This window comes from Ptychodera flava, chromosome 10 (genome assembly GCF_041260155.1).
Source record: "Ptychodera flava strain L36383 chromosome 10, AS_Pfla_20210202, whole genome shotgun sequence".
NCBI classification, from domain to species: domain Eukaryota; kingdom Metazoa; phylum Hemichordata; class Enteropneusta; family Ptychoderidae; genus Ptychodera; species Ptychodera flava.
Window position 1 is genome coordinate 14476527 of NC_091937.1, and position 13721 is coordinate 14490247.

The window sequence follows — 13721 nt, forward strand, 5'->3', positions numbered from 1 at the left end:
AAAGTTCTTTACAAAAGTAAATAGGCAATAGCAAAACATGCAACAAACAGACAGTGCCATCAGGAGACAAATATTTTCAGTTGATCATCATGGTTTATTTTGCATTTGACCCAAACGCCTCTGATGCGCCCTCAGACGACTACTTTGCCTATTATTAGATGTTAGGTGTTAGTTCGTCCAAAATAAAATAGGTCTGAAGAAAATCAATACGTTACATAACACGGACCGTAAAAAGCTCTCTCTCTCTCTCTCTCTCTCTCTCTCTCTCTCTCTCTCTCTCTCTCTCTCTCTCTCATCTACTGGAATTATGTAAGGCTAGTAAATCAAGACTTTGTATCGGTATTATTAGAGAGAAAGGACGACTATAAGTTATCAATACATATGTTGTACCATCGCAGGTTACCTGTTGAAAAAGAGACTGACAGACCAGGATATGGTTGTGAATGACTTTTTAGTCAATGTCATCGACATTTATTATACTTTAGAGGAAGTTCACATTTATTTTCTCGTCCACACTTCCGTGATCATTTTCACACTCAAGCATACGTGCATCTGCTGTATACTGTTGTTGTTTACATATTTTGATTTCCTGGCTATGACTGCTTTCAATACGTATAAATTGTAAAACGGAGTAAATGTTGATGAACAGATAAATATCTGACTAATGGTATTGAATAATAGCAAGGTTATTTTGGTAGACAGATTTTGTTAGGTTCCGTCAATGTTGCTCGCCATTGTCAGTGCATACAGGGCCAACTACGGCACATAGTTCGAAATGTCTGACAAGAATATAACTTAAAAATCCGAATAAGCTTGGCCGAGATATTGCAACGCTAACATAGAAACATAGAAGAAGAACGGTTAATAGGTTTAACCAAGAAAACATACTTTAAAAGTTACTGTAAACATACTTTAAAGTACTGTAAACATACTTTAAAGTTACTGTATTTTCATGTCACTACGTTGAAAGTACATTCAATTGACGGTAATTTGTTTAATTTCTTTTTGACCAAGACTTATAAGTCTTTACAGAGGCACTCCCACTTGGTAACATTTTTCAAAACACATTTTTTAATGCCAACGGTCGATATTGACGTGGCGACTGCTAGCGGATCGCGAGATATCGATAAAAACATGTCCTCAAAAAACTAAATTTTGAATTCCAGTGGCCCACCTGAATTCAGCTTCCGAACATCGAACGTTTGGCACTGGTGCCATTGTCAACTAAGCTATGGAGTACGAGTCTACGCTGACGCTGTTGTATGCCACAGTACTGCTCGCGTGAGTGATCGGTCATGCCCCGTGGGAGAAAGCTGAGTCTTACTGACTTGGCGAATAAACGGAAAACAAAGTTTGCTGTTTCCACCAGAATTCGCATAGGTGACTAGCACAGTTACGTGCGGTTGAGCGGCCGCCGCGTGGTATGCATAGACGCATACCACGCGGCGGCCGCTATGTATCGAACCACACCTGGCCACACGTAACTGTGTGGCAGACGACAAAATGTAAGCTTAGTCATCAGAGGCGGCTAATATTTTACACGTAAAAACTGATATCTATGTGGTATTGGTTAAAAATATAATAAAAACTGATTGAGAATGATGAAAACGACAAAAACTAAAAAGAAGTTTTAAAAAAACATACCTGAGGTAAAGGCATAATGCTGTATATAAAGTCTTCGCAGTGGGAGGTAAATTAATTGCGTCGTTCGAACTTATTATGGACTCCCTGGAATATCGTCAATCAGCACAACAACAAACCTTCGGGGGACTTCGGGTCATAATCAGAAACGATCGTAAAACTTCGGGATGCGAAAAATACGCTCGGGAAATGACATGTTTTTATCGATATCTCGCGATCCGCGCGCAGTCGCCACGTCAAATATCGACCGTTGGCATTTAAAAATGTGTTTTAAAAATGTACCAAATGGGAGTGCCACTTAAGCAGTTGAAAACCAAACGTTTAACAGTCGTCACAAAAAGAAAAGAAAATTCACCTTTGTTGTTTCTACATAAACTCGTAACTTGTAATGACTGTGTATATTACTTTCATTATTTGTGTTTCTCTGTCAAACCAGCGCACAGTGTGATTGAATAATGTTTGACAACATGTAATGTATCTCTTAACACATATTTTACGAGGCATGTTCCAGCCAAGAGGGCATTCTTGTGTATTTGGGGGGACTGACTTAAAAATCATAATCGGCATACTTCACCAACCAGTCTGTTTGGAGTGATATTGAAGCGCCGACTTCAGCCAATAGATCATCCGTGGAAAGTTCGAATGTTGTATTGAACCTATCACTATTCCAAATACTCGCTTCGTCTTTTCCGACACTTTGTCCGTCGCATGATCCATTTGTCACTTTATCTTCGAGGACTCCCAGGTTTCCGCCCGGTTCTGCATCGGCAGGTGCAATAATGTGCAATTCGGCGTAGGTTTTGCCAGTTGTAGCACCGGTGTCGTCATCGTCGTCATACGGCAGCGATAGCGCGGACAACGTATCCAAAGACGACCCATATCTCACACGAAACATTCTTGAACACGAATCCGATGCTTCGCCGTTCGCGACATCCGTGCAACGCTGTACTTTACCACGTTCTGTTTCTGCGGCATCGGTCACCGTTGTCGGGTTGTCACTGCCTTGGTCAGGTTTACTCTGAGCTCCGTGTTCTTCGTCAAGTTTTCTTACACTCTCATGTCGACGTACTCTCCTAAAAACAACGAAGACGACAGCAAAAAGCACCACACCTACAATGAAGACAGCGAGAAATAATATCATGAAGTACAGGAAACGTACGACTGGTTCGCCGGTGTCTTGTAGCTGTAAACTTTTTGGCTTCGATGGTTCTATGGCGAACGATTTTAACGTGGCAACAGTCGGAGCAGTGTCTGAGTTACGAGAATTGCCTGTCCCAGCCTTTACTTGTTCAGCAGTACTTGTCAGGGTAGATGGCGTTGTTTTCGTTCTCGTCCTTTCGTCTTTCATTACTGTTGTTTGTGCAGTCTCGCTCTGGAACGATGAGGTCATCGCACTGCTAGTCATGGGAGCCTCCCTCCGCACTTTCTTGCTGGACTTCCTTTTAGAAACTTGTCGTTTTTCAATTGACCTTTGACCTGCCAAACGGTTTCGGGGACTCAAAACGACGGGCCCCTTAATGGCGAACATAATAAAACTACCATCACCACTTGTCGTCAGGTTCCATTTATTCTGAGCGGGTGATCCCCTTTTATCCAATATGTTAAATTTCCGCTGTCCATGAAGAATCTTTTTAACTTTTGTGGGTTCCGTTTCACGGTTAGCCTTACGCGTTCCTTTGACTATGTCATCTCTGCCGGTACGATAGTGGTGTTTAACTGTCAATGGAAGCCACCCTGGATGGTTGTTGTGAGGCGGAAAGAGGACGAGGATGTTTGCAATTTGCGATTTCAAAAGAGAACTGGCGCTTTTCAATGGAAACACGCCGCACTGGCAGCTCGTCTTTCTAGTTTTAGTCTGTGTTAAGTCGTTCACGCCAGAATAATCATGCCAAAGAATCGTCCGTTCTTCTCCAGTGTCGAACAGACTCAGTTTTGTGATTTCATGACCCCTAGAAAATTCTGTATCAATGCGGAACCAACTGCCGTGGAAGTGTTTGTCATCCAAATTGTCGAGTTGACAGCGTAATATGACACTTTGCCTATCTACTGATTTTGGTCTGAAACGAAATGACGGTCTTCGACTAACAGGGAGATGTCCGACCCTTCTCAGAAAACATTTGTAAATACCTTCGTCGGTTTTGTCGACATGTTTCACTGTAAACATTTCGCTCCAGACAATACCACGGGACGTGATAATAACGATGAATTTTGCGGCGTTCTTGACGTTGCCATTTCGTTGTGTCAAGGGAGATTCCGTTGTCCCCCGCTGTAGAATATCTTCCACATCGGGTGGAAAGCCATCGAACCGACGGGTCAAACTGACATCGTCGCCCTCAACCACTGTGACGTCAGTCGGCTGTCCGCTTCGCAGAAAGTATGGCACCGCCGCGGCAGTGAAGTCCAAACCGCCGAGTGAAAACACCAAAAGCAGCGACAGTTTCAAAAATTGGTTCATCGTGACAACAATCTATGCTGGTACTGTTAGCGACAATATGCAGAAATGGATGCAAAGTTTCTCTATCGTACTTTTGCATTTTTTACTGACACATCAAATCTACTCAAAAAGTAATGGGCTTTGTTTATGGATCCGAAACAACGAAAAGAAAAGAGAGCAATATGAAGGAAATAGATAAGACTCTCTGACACAACTCATGAAAGCAATGTTATAAATAGATGTATACCGTAATATAATACGTTAAGACAATCACTCGTGCCCCCGCTCTCATTTAAATGTCTCGCAACCGCAACACATTCGAATTTTATTGATAATTCAGCGCACATTGACGCAGGGACGGGGTTTTCGTCAATAAAAATGTCTTCTAAACATCAAGTTTTTTATATGAATATTCAAATACTGCATACATCCGGGAGCTACGGAATATTCAGACTCTATTTTGGCGTGTAAGTACGATAACATGTACATTCGGACACTGTAAACTCTACCAATAAAATTTCAGCTGAAGGATTCATCGCAAATTTTCTAACTGTTATATACAATGTATGTCCTTAACTCATTCACTTTCTGTGTTTTGTACTCTTTTCTCATGTGTTAACCGCAGTACACGTGCTGGAAATGTGCGTTAGATGAACAAAATAGAATGGCACAGATTTGAAGTCTGTTCTCAAGTTGCCTTTCATGCAAACAAAGGGGAGGGATTTCCCTTTATTTTACTCCCACTTATGAATTTGAAATAATAAGAGACTCCATCGAATTTCCCCGTTTTTCATTATTTTCATTGCTAATTTAAAAACTGAAGCAATAATGAAATATGTTATACGAGCTTAACACCAAACAAAATCGAATAAACATCGAAGGGATGACCATCATAGTGATAATGCAAAATATATGACAAAGATGATTAACTTGTTATTTGACGATGTAGATAAAAAAAACACATAAATGAATTAACGAAATATTTTGTGAGGTCCTTGTTCAGTTTTGGTTCTTAAGTCAGTACAAGTTTATTTAGTTTTACACGTTGCGCTAGCACTACCTCATTGCCGGGACAGAAACGAAGAAATACAACTGTCGAATAGTGAGATGGTTTAACGAGCGTTATGAATCCAGGTGATTGACGGAATGATCCTTATTGTACCACCTTCCTCTTTTAATCGCCGCCATACTTTTTTCTGCATTTGCGAATACGGGTCTAAAGAAGGGTTAAGAGTTATTCATCGCTTCCATCGTCACCTCGTTATATGTTGTGAAACCACCCCTTCGGTATTTATTTATTCAACAATTACGAGTGTTTAAAGGTCGACACTTATACACAATTCGCACATCTACACCTTTAAACAAAATTGACGCAATTGTGATTGAGTGGCTTCAACATTTTATTTCTTCTTTACCATGTATCCGGTTAATGTTTCAGAGTTGACAGCTTAAAAAGACTTCTTATGCTGTGCCATGCACTTGATTTATATATAGCCGTATGTATCTATCTGTAGAGTAATTTCTTGAAATTCAATAAAAATATTAATGCTATTTAATTTCCCGATAAGTGAATTTTATATTTTATGCTGGTTGTAATTACGTTCAATGCCAGAATCAACTCTTATGTTTTACCTATTTGGTTGGGTATACTATATTTGCCACTATGGGTAATTTAAAACGAAAATGGAAAACGAAAAAACTCTTTACATTTTATATTTGAGATTTCATGAGATCCGAATATGATATTCACCTGTTCCTTGCAATGATCATGATTTTGTTCTTTACTAGATTGATCTTTGCTTGAACGGTATCTGGTACGCAACAAAATATGTGCTTAATATTGATTGTTCTATTGTTAGAGGTAAAAGTACTGTTGTTTGTAACATTACCTTAATTGATACAACTATGTTTCAAATTTAGTCATTGCATTATTCACATTTTAAGACGGACTGAGAAATGTATTTTATGAAAGCATAATAATAAAAAAATTTAACTATGTTTGATAGTACGTATTAAAGGGAGGGTATCGTCGGAACTCTGCTCAAAAGTTGCCTGGGACGCCTACGACCGATGTAAACACTGTATCGAGGGTACATTGGCGATTGATGAAAGTTAAACATGTTTGTTGACAATGAATATTTTAAAATTAAAATGTTGCAGCTATGTGTATGTGGTGCAATATATATCACGGGTGAAATACACTGTTTCAAAACAAAAAAGTCGCACACGCGCAGTTCCGACGACAACCTCCCTTTAAGTAATTCTGACCCTCGGCGCTTTCGTGTACACAATTGCAACACCATTCTATCTTATAATTTGAGACAGAGCTAATGAATTGATTTGCGATATTGCCTTCCTGTTTTCCGAAAATTATTTATCTCTGCGCAAACAATGGTTTAATTGTTTTGCTTATGATTACATTTATTTCATATCGAAATAATGCTTGCCTTCGTATTTGGCTGAACAGCTCCAAGATTTAAGTTGGGCTTGTGCGTTAAACATTTTCCTAAATTTGATGCAATTTAAAGTAAAAACATACTATGATAAACGCCCTTCTTCAAGTTCGCCTTTAAGAATGTTTTCGTCAATCCGGAAACATAATGAATGTATTTGACAGGAGTGCAATGTCGGTCAACAGAAAGCGAAATACAAGATACTCTAATGCTCAACACTTCAAGAAGAGAGACAATTCAAAGTTATCGTTTAGCATTGAGTAATGTGATTATGCTTTCTGAAAACTTTTCAATCTAAGTTTTGGTCGTTTTTTAAAGCAGACGGGGCTACCGTAATATAAATGTTTGGAACGTCGCCTTTATTCGTACCGATTTGCTATCAAGCAAATTGCGCAGAGAATTGCAAATTTTGAGAACCCAATTCCGAGGGCACCGAGTTATAAGCCACCATTTCATATTGTATTATTCTGTCGCTTGTTTCAAGAACCATTATGTGATGAACTAACTGGAGACATTAAAACTGACTCTTCTTGCTTTTCTTCGCTTTTCCCTGGCAGTTCTTCAGTCGGATTCGTGTCTACGCCGTCATTCTGCGAATTATTAGCAGGTTCTGCTTGGCCTTGGTTTTCTTCATCAATCGTGGCTTCAAACTCCGACAGCTAAGTGCTTGTCTTTCTAGAGTCGACACAGAGAACGGCAATAGCTACTGAAACGGCCATCAATAAAAGAGCTAAGTGCTAAGTGCTAACTGCTAAGTTTGTCAGCTGGTGGTAACGGTGTCAGGCGTCCCTTTGCAACTGAAATCGTAAATGCAGAGGGCGCTGTTGTTTTAAATTCGCGTTCAGTCGTGTGAGGTGGCAAACGCCAAATAAATGTTGTCATTGGCGTTGATTGAGTGTGAACAGGGCCAATAGTACAATGTCGTTGATTCAAAATAGCGAACCCTTTCATGACGCATAATATGTACTTTCCATCGTCTTGTACTTTCCCATTCCATCTCATCTTCCCGACATAAAGACTATCTGATTCTTCATGAGTACCATTGTCTGTCTTTACCATCTTTCACCCACTCGAAATACAATGGGGCGTTGCCACCTTGAGCCCAACACGTCGCTTCGATTACTTCACCTTCAACATACAAGTTGTTGATATTTGACGAATTGCACTTCGGATATAACATCTCAGGCGGGTATTGAACCGTAATTATGGCAGTACGAGATTGTAATATAGGTTTCTTGTAAACTGTTGTGAAGACTTTACACTGAAATTTTCCGCTTATTTCTCTACTTATATTATTAATGTTCAAGTCAAAATTTTCTATTCCACTGTTTCTTTGAATTTTTAGGCTATCGTAATAGGATTTGTCGGATTTGATGATGGCACGGTCTTTAGAAATTATTTTTCTTTGTCTTAACCACTTCACTTTATATGCAACGTTGTACCTCTCAACAGTGCAGCCTAATGTCAAATTTTGTCATTCAACAACAGTTAGGTCTGACGGCTGTCGTCGAAAAGCAGGTATTGGAATGACGTCGACGTATGCCTCTTCTGACAACATCAAAAAACGCTGATGTTCGTACAGAACACACCTATAAAATCCTTTATCAGTATACTCAGCGCGCGTTACATTAAATAAAAATACGGCTTCAATCAGCGAAGAGTCGCCAGGTAGTGTTCGATATCTGGCAGCGTATCGCGGAACGCTGCTGTCTATAATAAACTCGCGGTCAAGCATCCATATATATAATATATATATATATATATATATATATATATATATATATATATATATATATATATATATATATATATATATATATATATATATTTGACGTATCCGTCTTTTGTTCTCTTGTCTTTCACACACCACAGTACAAATGGTGAAAATGTAAAGATTTGTTTGAGAGAAAAAGAAAAATTTGAATTTTGTTTTCAATTTGCCAGTGGGGGTTCCCTGTATTTTACTCCAACTCATGAATCTGCAGACAAAATATACTTCATCGAATTCAAAAAATTTCATTTCATTCTCTGCTAAAACTCTCCGTGCATGGTAAATCGGCTTGACATAAAAAGTCGAGTGAACATAGTGATTATGCCAAATTAAATATGACAAAGACAACCTGTTATGTGACAATGTAGATAAAACAAAACAAAACAAATGAATTAACGAAATATTATGTGTGAAGGGTACTTAATCGCTTGTGTCGTCATCTCTTATGTTTTGGAAAACTATACTGTAATAAAATGTCCATTTGGCATATATTTATTCGATCAATTACGAGTGTTTAAAGGAAGACAAATACACACATTCACATCTACACCTGTAAACAAAATTGACATAATCAGATTGAGTGGCATCAACATTTATTTTTTCTTTACCATTTGTCCGGTTAATTTTTCAAAGTCAATATCTCAAAAAAGACTTCTAATACTGTGCAATGCACTTGGTTACATATAGCAATATGTAGTTATCTGTATAGTAATTTCTTGAAATTTAATAACAAAGCTACATACTTCCCGATTAGCGAATTTTACTTTAAGATGGTTGTAATTAGACTTTAAATGCCAGAATCAACTCTTACTTTTTAGCTTGGTGGGTACTATATTTGTCATCTCGGGTAATTCAAAACAGTAATGGAAAAAAAAGAACTCTTTTCTCTTACATTTGTGATTTCATGAAAACCCGAATATGATGTTTTCCTCTTCCTTGGCAATGATTATGATTTTGTTCTTTGCTATATTGATCTTTGCAGGAACGGGATATGGCATGCAAAAAAAATATCTGATTAAAAATTTCATTCTCCTATTGGTCCAGGAATAGTACTATTGTTTGTAACGTTACTTTCAACTACATTCCGATTATAGAAACTGCATTAATCAAATGTTAAGAAGGGCAAGAAACGTATTTAATGAAAGCAGATTAATCACAGATTTAAACTTTGTTTAATTGTATGTATTAATTCTGGCCCGCGGCGCTTACATGTACAAAATGACAATAATTACCATTTTATAATAGAGAGCTAATCAGTTGATTCGCAATATCATCTTCCTATCTGAAAATTATTGAGTATTTTTTCTTCGAATACATTTATTTCATATCAAAATACAGCTTTCCTTCGTATTTGGCTGAACGGCTGCACAATCTAAGTTGGGTTTGTGAGCAGGAAATTTTCCCAGATCTGATTCAGTTTAAAGTAACAGCATACAATGATAAAATTCCCTACTGCCAGTGTGCCGTTAAAACTTTCAGTCCCCCAAATCGGGAAACATAAATGTATTTGACAGGAGTGCATATATGAGTCAACAGAAAGCGACATATGGGATACTATAGTAAACACTTCAAGAAGCAAGAGAATTCAAAGTGATGCTTTTAACACTGAGTAATACGATTACGCTTTCCATGTAAGTCTTGGTCATGTTTTTAAGCAGAAACATTTGCCAGGCGGAACCCCCTCTGATGGAGGTATTATAGCGTAAACAACTCCAATTCCATCCAGAGATCTCCTTCCATTTAAACGATGAATAGTTTGTAGCAAGGTAACATGTATGGTTGAAAAGCCGTTTTTTGGTGACAATAGATCTCCTTCTATTAAAATGATGAATCGTTTGCAGCAAGGTATTATGTATGGTTACAAAGTTGTTTTTGTGACAATATGCTATTAGGCTAATGCGTTCGAAGAGCATTGCAGATTTTTCAATATGTAACTTAGGCTTTGTTTGGATCCCGATAGCACTGAGTTAAGCCATGTTTCCATATTGTATTATTCTGTCACTTTTTGAAAAATCATGTTTGTAGTTAACTGGAGGTATTTTACACTGACTCTTCTCGGTTTTCTTCACTTTTTTCTGGCAGTTCTTCTGTCGGATTCGTGTCTACGCCTGCATTCTGCGAATTATTAGCAGGTTTTGCTTGGCCTTGGTTTCCGTCATCAATCGTGGCTTCAAACGCCGACTGCTCGGTGCTTGTCTTTCTAGAGTCTACATAGAGAACGACAATAGCTACTACAACGGCCATCAATATAATAGCTAACGCGATGGTTGCATACATTATACGACTGGCAAGTTTGTCCGCTGGTGGTAACGGAATCAGGCTTACCTTCGCAAATGAAAACGTAAATGCAGAGGGCGCTATTGCTTTAAATTCACTGTTAGTCGTGTGAGAAGGTGGCGAATGCTCTGTGGGGCCCCGCTTGTCTGTGATGAAGTTAGTAGAAGGCCAAGTTGCCATTTTAGTACCACCTGCTAAAGCTTCAGATGTTTTTGAGTAGCCCTCTGTCGATATAAATGTGCTCACTTGCGTTGATTGAATGTGAATGGGGCCAATAGTACACTGTCGTTCATTCAAGATAGCGAATCCTTTCATGGCGCACGATATGTACTTTCCATCGTCTTGTGCTGTCAAATTCCATCTCATCTTCCCAACATATAGAATATCTAATTCTGCAAGAGTACCATTGTCTGTCTTACCATCTTTCGTCCACTCAAAATACACCGGGGAGTTGCCACCTTGTGCCAACACATTGCTTCGATTACTTCGCCTTCAACAAACGAATTGTTGATATTTGACGAATTGCATTTTGGATATAACATCTCAGGCGGGTATCGGACTATAATTTCTGGCAGTATGAGATCGTAATGTTGGTTTCTTGTAACCCGCTGTGAAGACTTTGCACTGAAATTTTCCGCTTATTTCTCTACTTACATTGCTTATGTGCAAATCAAAAATTCCGCTTCCATTCTTTCCTTGAATTGTGAGGCTATCGTAATAGGATTCGTTGGTTTTGAAGATAGTATGATCTTCAGAAATAATGTGACCACGTCTAAACCATTTCACAATATATGCACCGGTATAGCTTTCCAGAGTGCAGCCCAATGTCACACTTTGTCCTTCAGCGACAGTTTGGTCTAACGGCTGTCGACGAAAAGCTGGTTTTGGAATGACACTGACGAATCCCTCTTCCGATATCAACAAATTGCCTTTCGTGTTGTACAGATCACACCTATAAAATCCTTGGTCAGTATTCTCAGCACGCGTTACATTAAATGAATAAACAGCTGCCATCATTGAAGAGTCGCGAGGTAGTGGTCTACAAATTGTGGCGAATCGCCGAACGCTGCTCTCTTCGATAAACCCGGTTTTTGACAACCAGTATGCTACATATTCATTCACACGATCACGAAGTAGACCAGTTACACGACATTCCAACTCAAGAGTCTCTCCCTGTAACACGGTGACATTAGAAGGTTGGCCATCGTTAGTAAAACGTACCGCAGCCATAACACCCGGATTTATCACCAGTTTCAAAACAATCAGATAGAATATGAAGGAGTTTGAAGAATTCATTTTGGCGAGTGACAAATAAGGAAGCCTCTCAGTCTGTGCAGCAACGAGACTCCCTGTAGCACCAAAGACAGATTTTTCAGACGCTATACTTTGTCATACAATACAATCCTTTGAAAACGTATTATATTACTTGTATGCAGTGTTGAGAGCAGGAACAAAATTAAAAAGGAAACAGAAATGAACAGTTTATGAAGATAAAGTATAACTCGATATTTCGGCTGTGTTGCCGGGTGCAGATGTAAAACTCAGGTGACAGTAGTACTTATCGTCGACAACCATATCTATTTTCGGTACAATCGTCCAAGTTAAGTCTCGATATCGATGCAATCATTTACTCAAAACATAAACTTACCTTGAGCACTTTTAACTTATAGTGATAATTTTCTGAATACAATTGTGTCCGATGCTATCATACATAATGTATTGATAGGCAGGTAAATTGTGTTCAACGCAGGTCCAGATTTAAGTCGAAATCATCTACGCTTGTGTGTAACAGGGGTATTTCACTTCAATAAGACTTTTGAATTTTTTGAAATTGACACATATAAAGATTAATCTTAATGCATAAGACGCTCCGTGACTCGAAATATACTCATTCTCATATGCAATCTTCGATATTATTTTGTGATACGTCAGAATGTCGTTTACTTTTTCCTTTGCATTTATAGCAGTTGTAGAGCGTCTGATAATGAACAATGCCACCAGGTAGAGGCCAGGGAATGAGATGATGGCTTTGCTTTTATTTTACGCAGATAACCACGACATTCATATACCGTGCATTTTTTAACTATGACGTATTAATTTCAATATTGTTAGCAGTGTCCATATTTACTCGTCTTCTGCCATTATTTTATAAAAGACATAATCGTCGACTGTCCACTCAGACATTTTAATTTTACCTACTTCCGAACTTTTCCTGTGAATGACTTCCCACAGCTCTTCATTGCAACCTTTATTTAATTTATTATTATATTCGATAGACTTACTCCCACTGTATCTGCGGTCTTGAGAGCTTTGCTCTTCATTATTCGTCCAATTTACTATTTTCGTCCGCTCAAAATACGTACACACTGGAGCACTACCATAACATGTTGACTCAAAAACGTCACTTTCAACATACGGATTTTTGATATTTGATGAATTGCGTTTCAGATATACAGTATCTGAGCGTATCGGACCGTAACTCTGAGAGCGTGTCCCTGAAATAAGGGTTGTTGTCACCATTTGAAAACACTTTGTACTTTAAGTTTCCGCATATTTCTTGACCTATATTATTGGTCAGCAAGTCAAAATTGCTGGACTTACATTGTCTCCTTGAATTGTCATGTGATTTATATGAGATTTGTTGATTTCAATGATACTGTAAACTGAGAATTATTTGAAATTTCTATACCACTTCTCGTTGTTTATAATCGACACAGTTCGCAAAGGTGCAGCCCATAGTCACATTTTTCTTCCAGCACCAGTTGAACTTGATGGCTGTCTTCGAAAATAAAATCTTGTAATACCTCCTTGACACCAACACTTCTTTCTCTCTCTTTCACTTAACATAAATATATCTTCAGTCAGTATTCTCGACACGTGCGTTTTAGCATTGAAATATGTATTGGCTTGAATCGATCAACAAATGCAAAAATGGTCCCAAAGCCAACGGTCACTCAATGTATCGACTGTCGCTATATGCATATAACTGTTATTAATTACCAAGAACATAAAAGATAGTTCAAATTCAGCAATACGGTGAGTTTTACAACACCAATGACCAGATTTTCATTGTACATTCTCTTCTTGAAACGATGACATTATATGGTTCACCATCACTAGAAAAATGCATCACAGCTCTGAAAGT

At 38.4% G+C, this 13721-nt stretch overlaps 1 protein-coding gene across 1 annotated transcript; it reads right to left on the reverse strand.

Annotated features, from left to right (window-relative positions):
* Positions 1-434: 434 nt before the first annotated feature.
* LOC139142056 (uncharacterized) lies at positions 435-4257 on the reverse strand. Its single transcript, XM_070711846.1, has 2 exons — positions 1940-4257; positions 435-1024 (listed from the first exon to the last, which is right to left on the reverse strand). Exon 1 carries the CDS (start codon positions 4094-4096, stop codon positions 2189-2191), a length of 1908 nt encoding a protein of 635 aa, XP_070567947.1. The 5' UTR covers positions 4097-4257; the 3' UTR covers positions 435-1024; positions 1940-2188.
* Positions 4258-13721: the final 9464 nt, after the last annotated feature.

Excerpts from the sequence above, each read along its gene's own strand:
- LOC139142056 (XM_070711846.1), bottom strand. The coding sequence starts at position 4,096 with ATGAACCAATTTTTGAAACTGTCGCTGCTTTTGGTGTTTTCACTCGGC.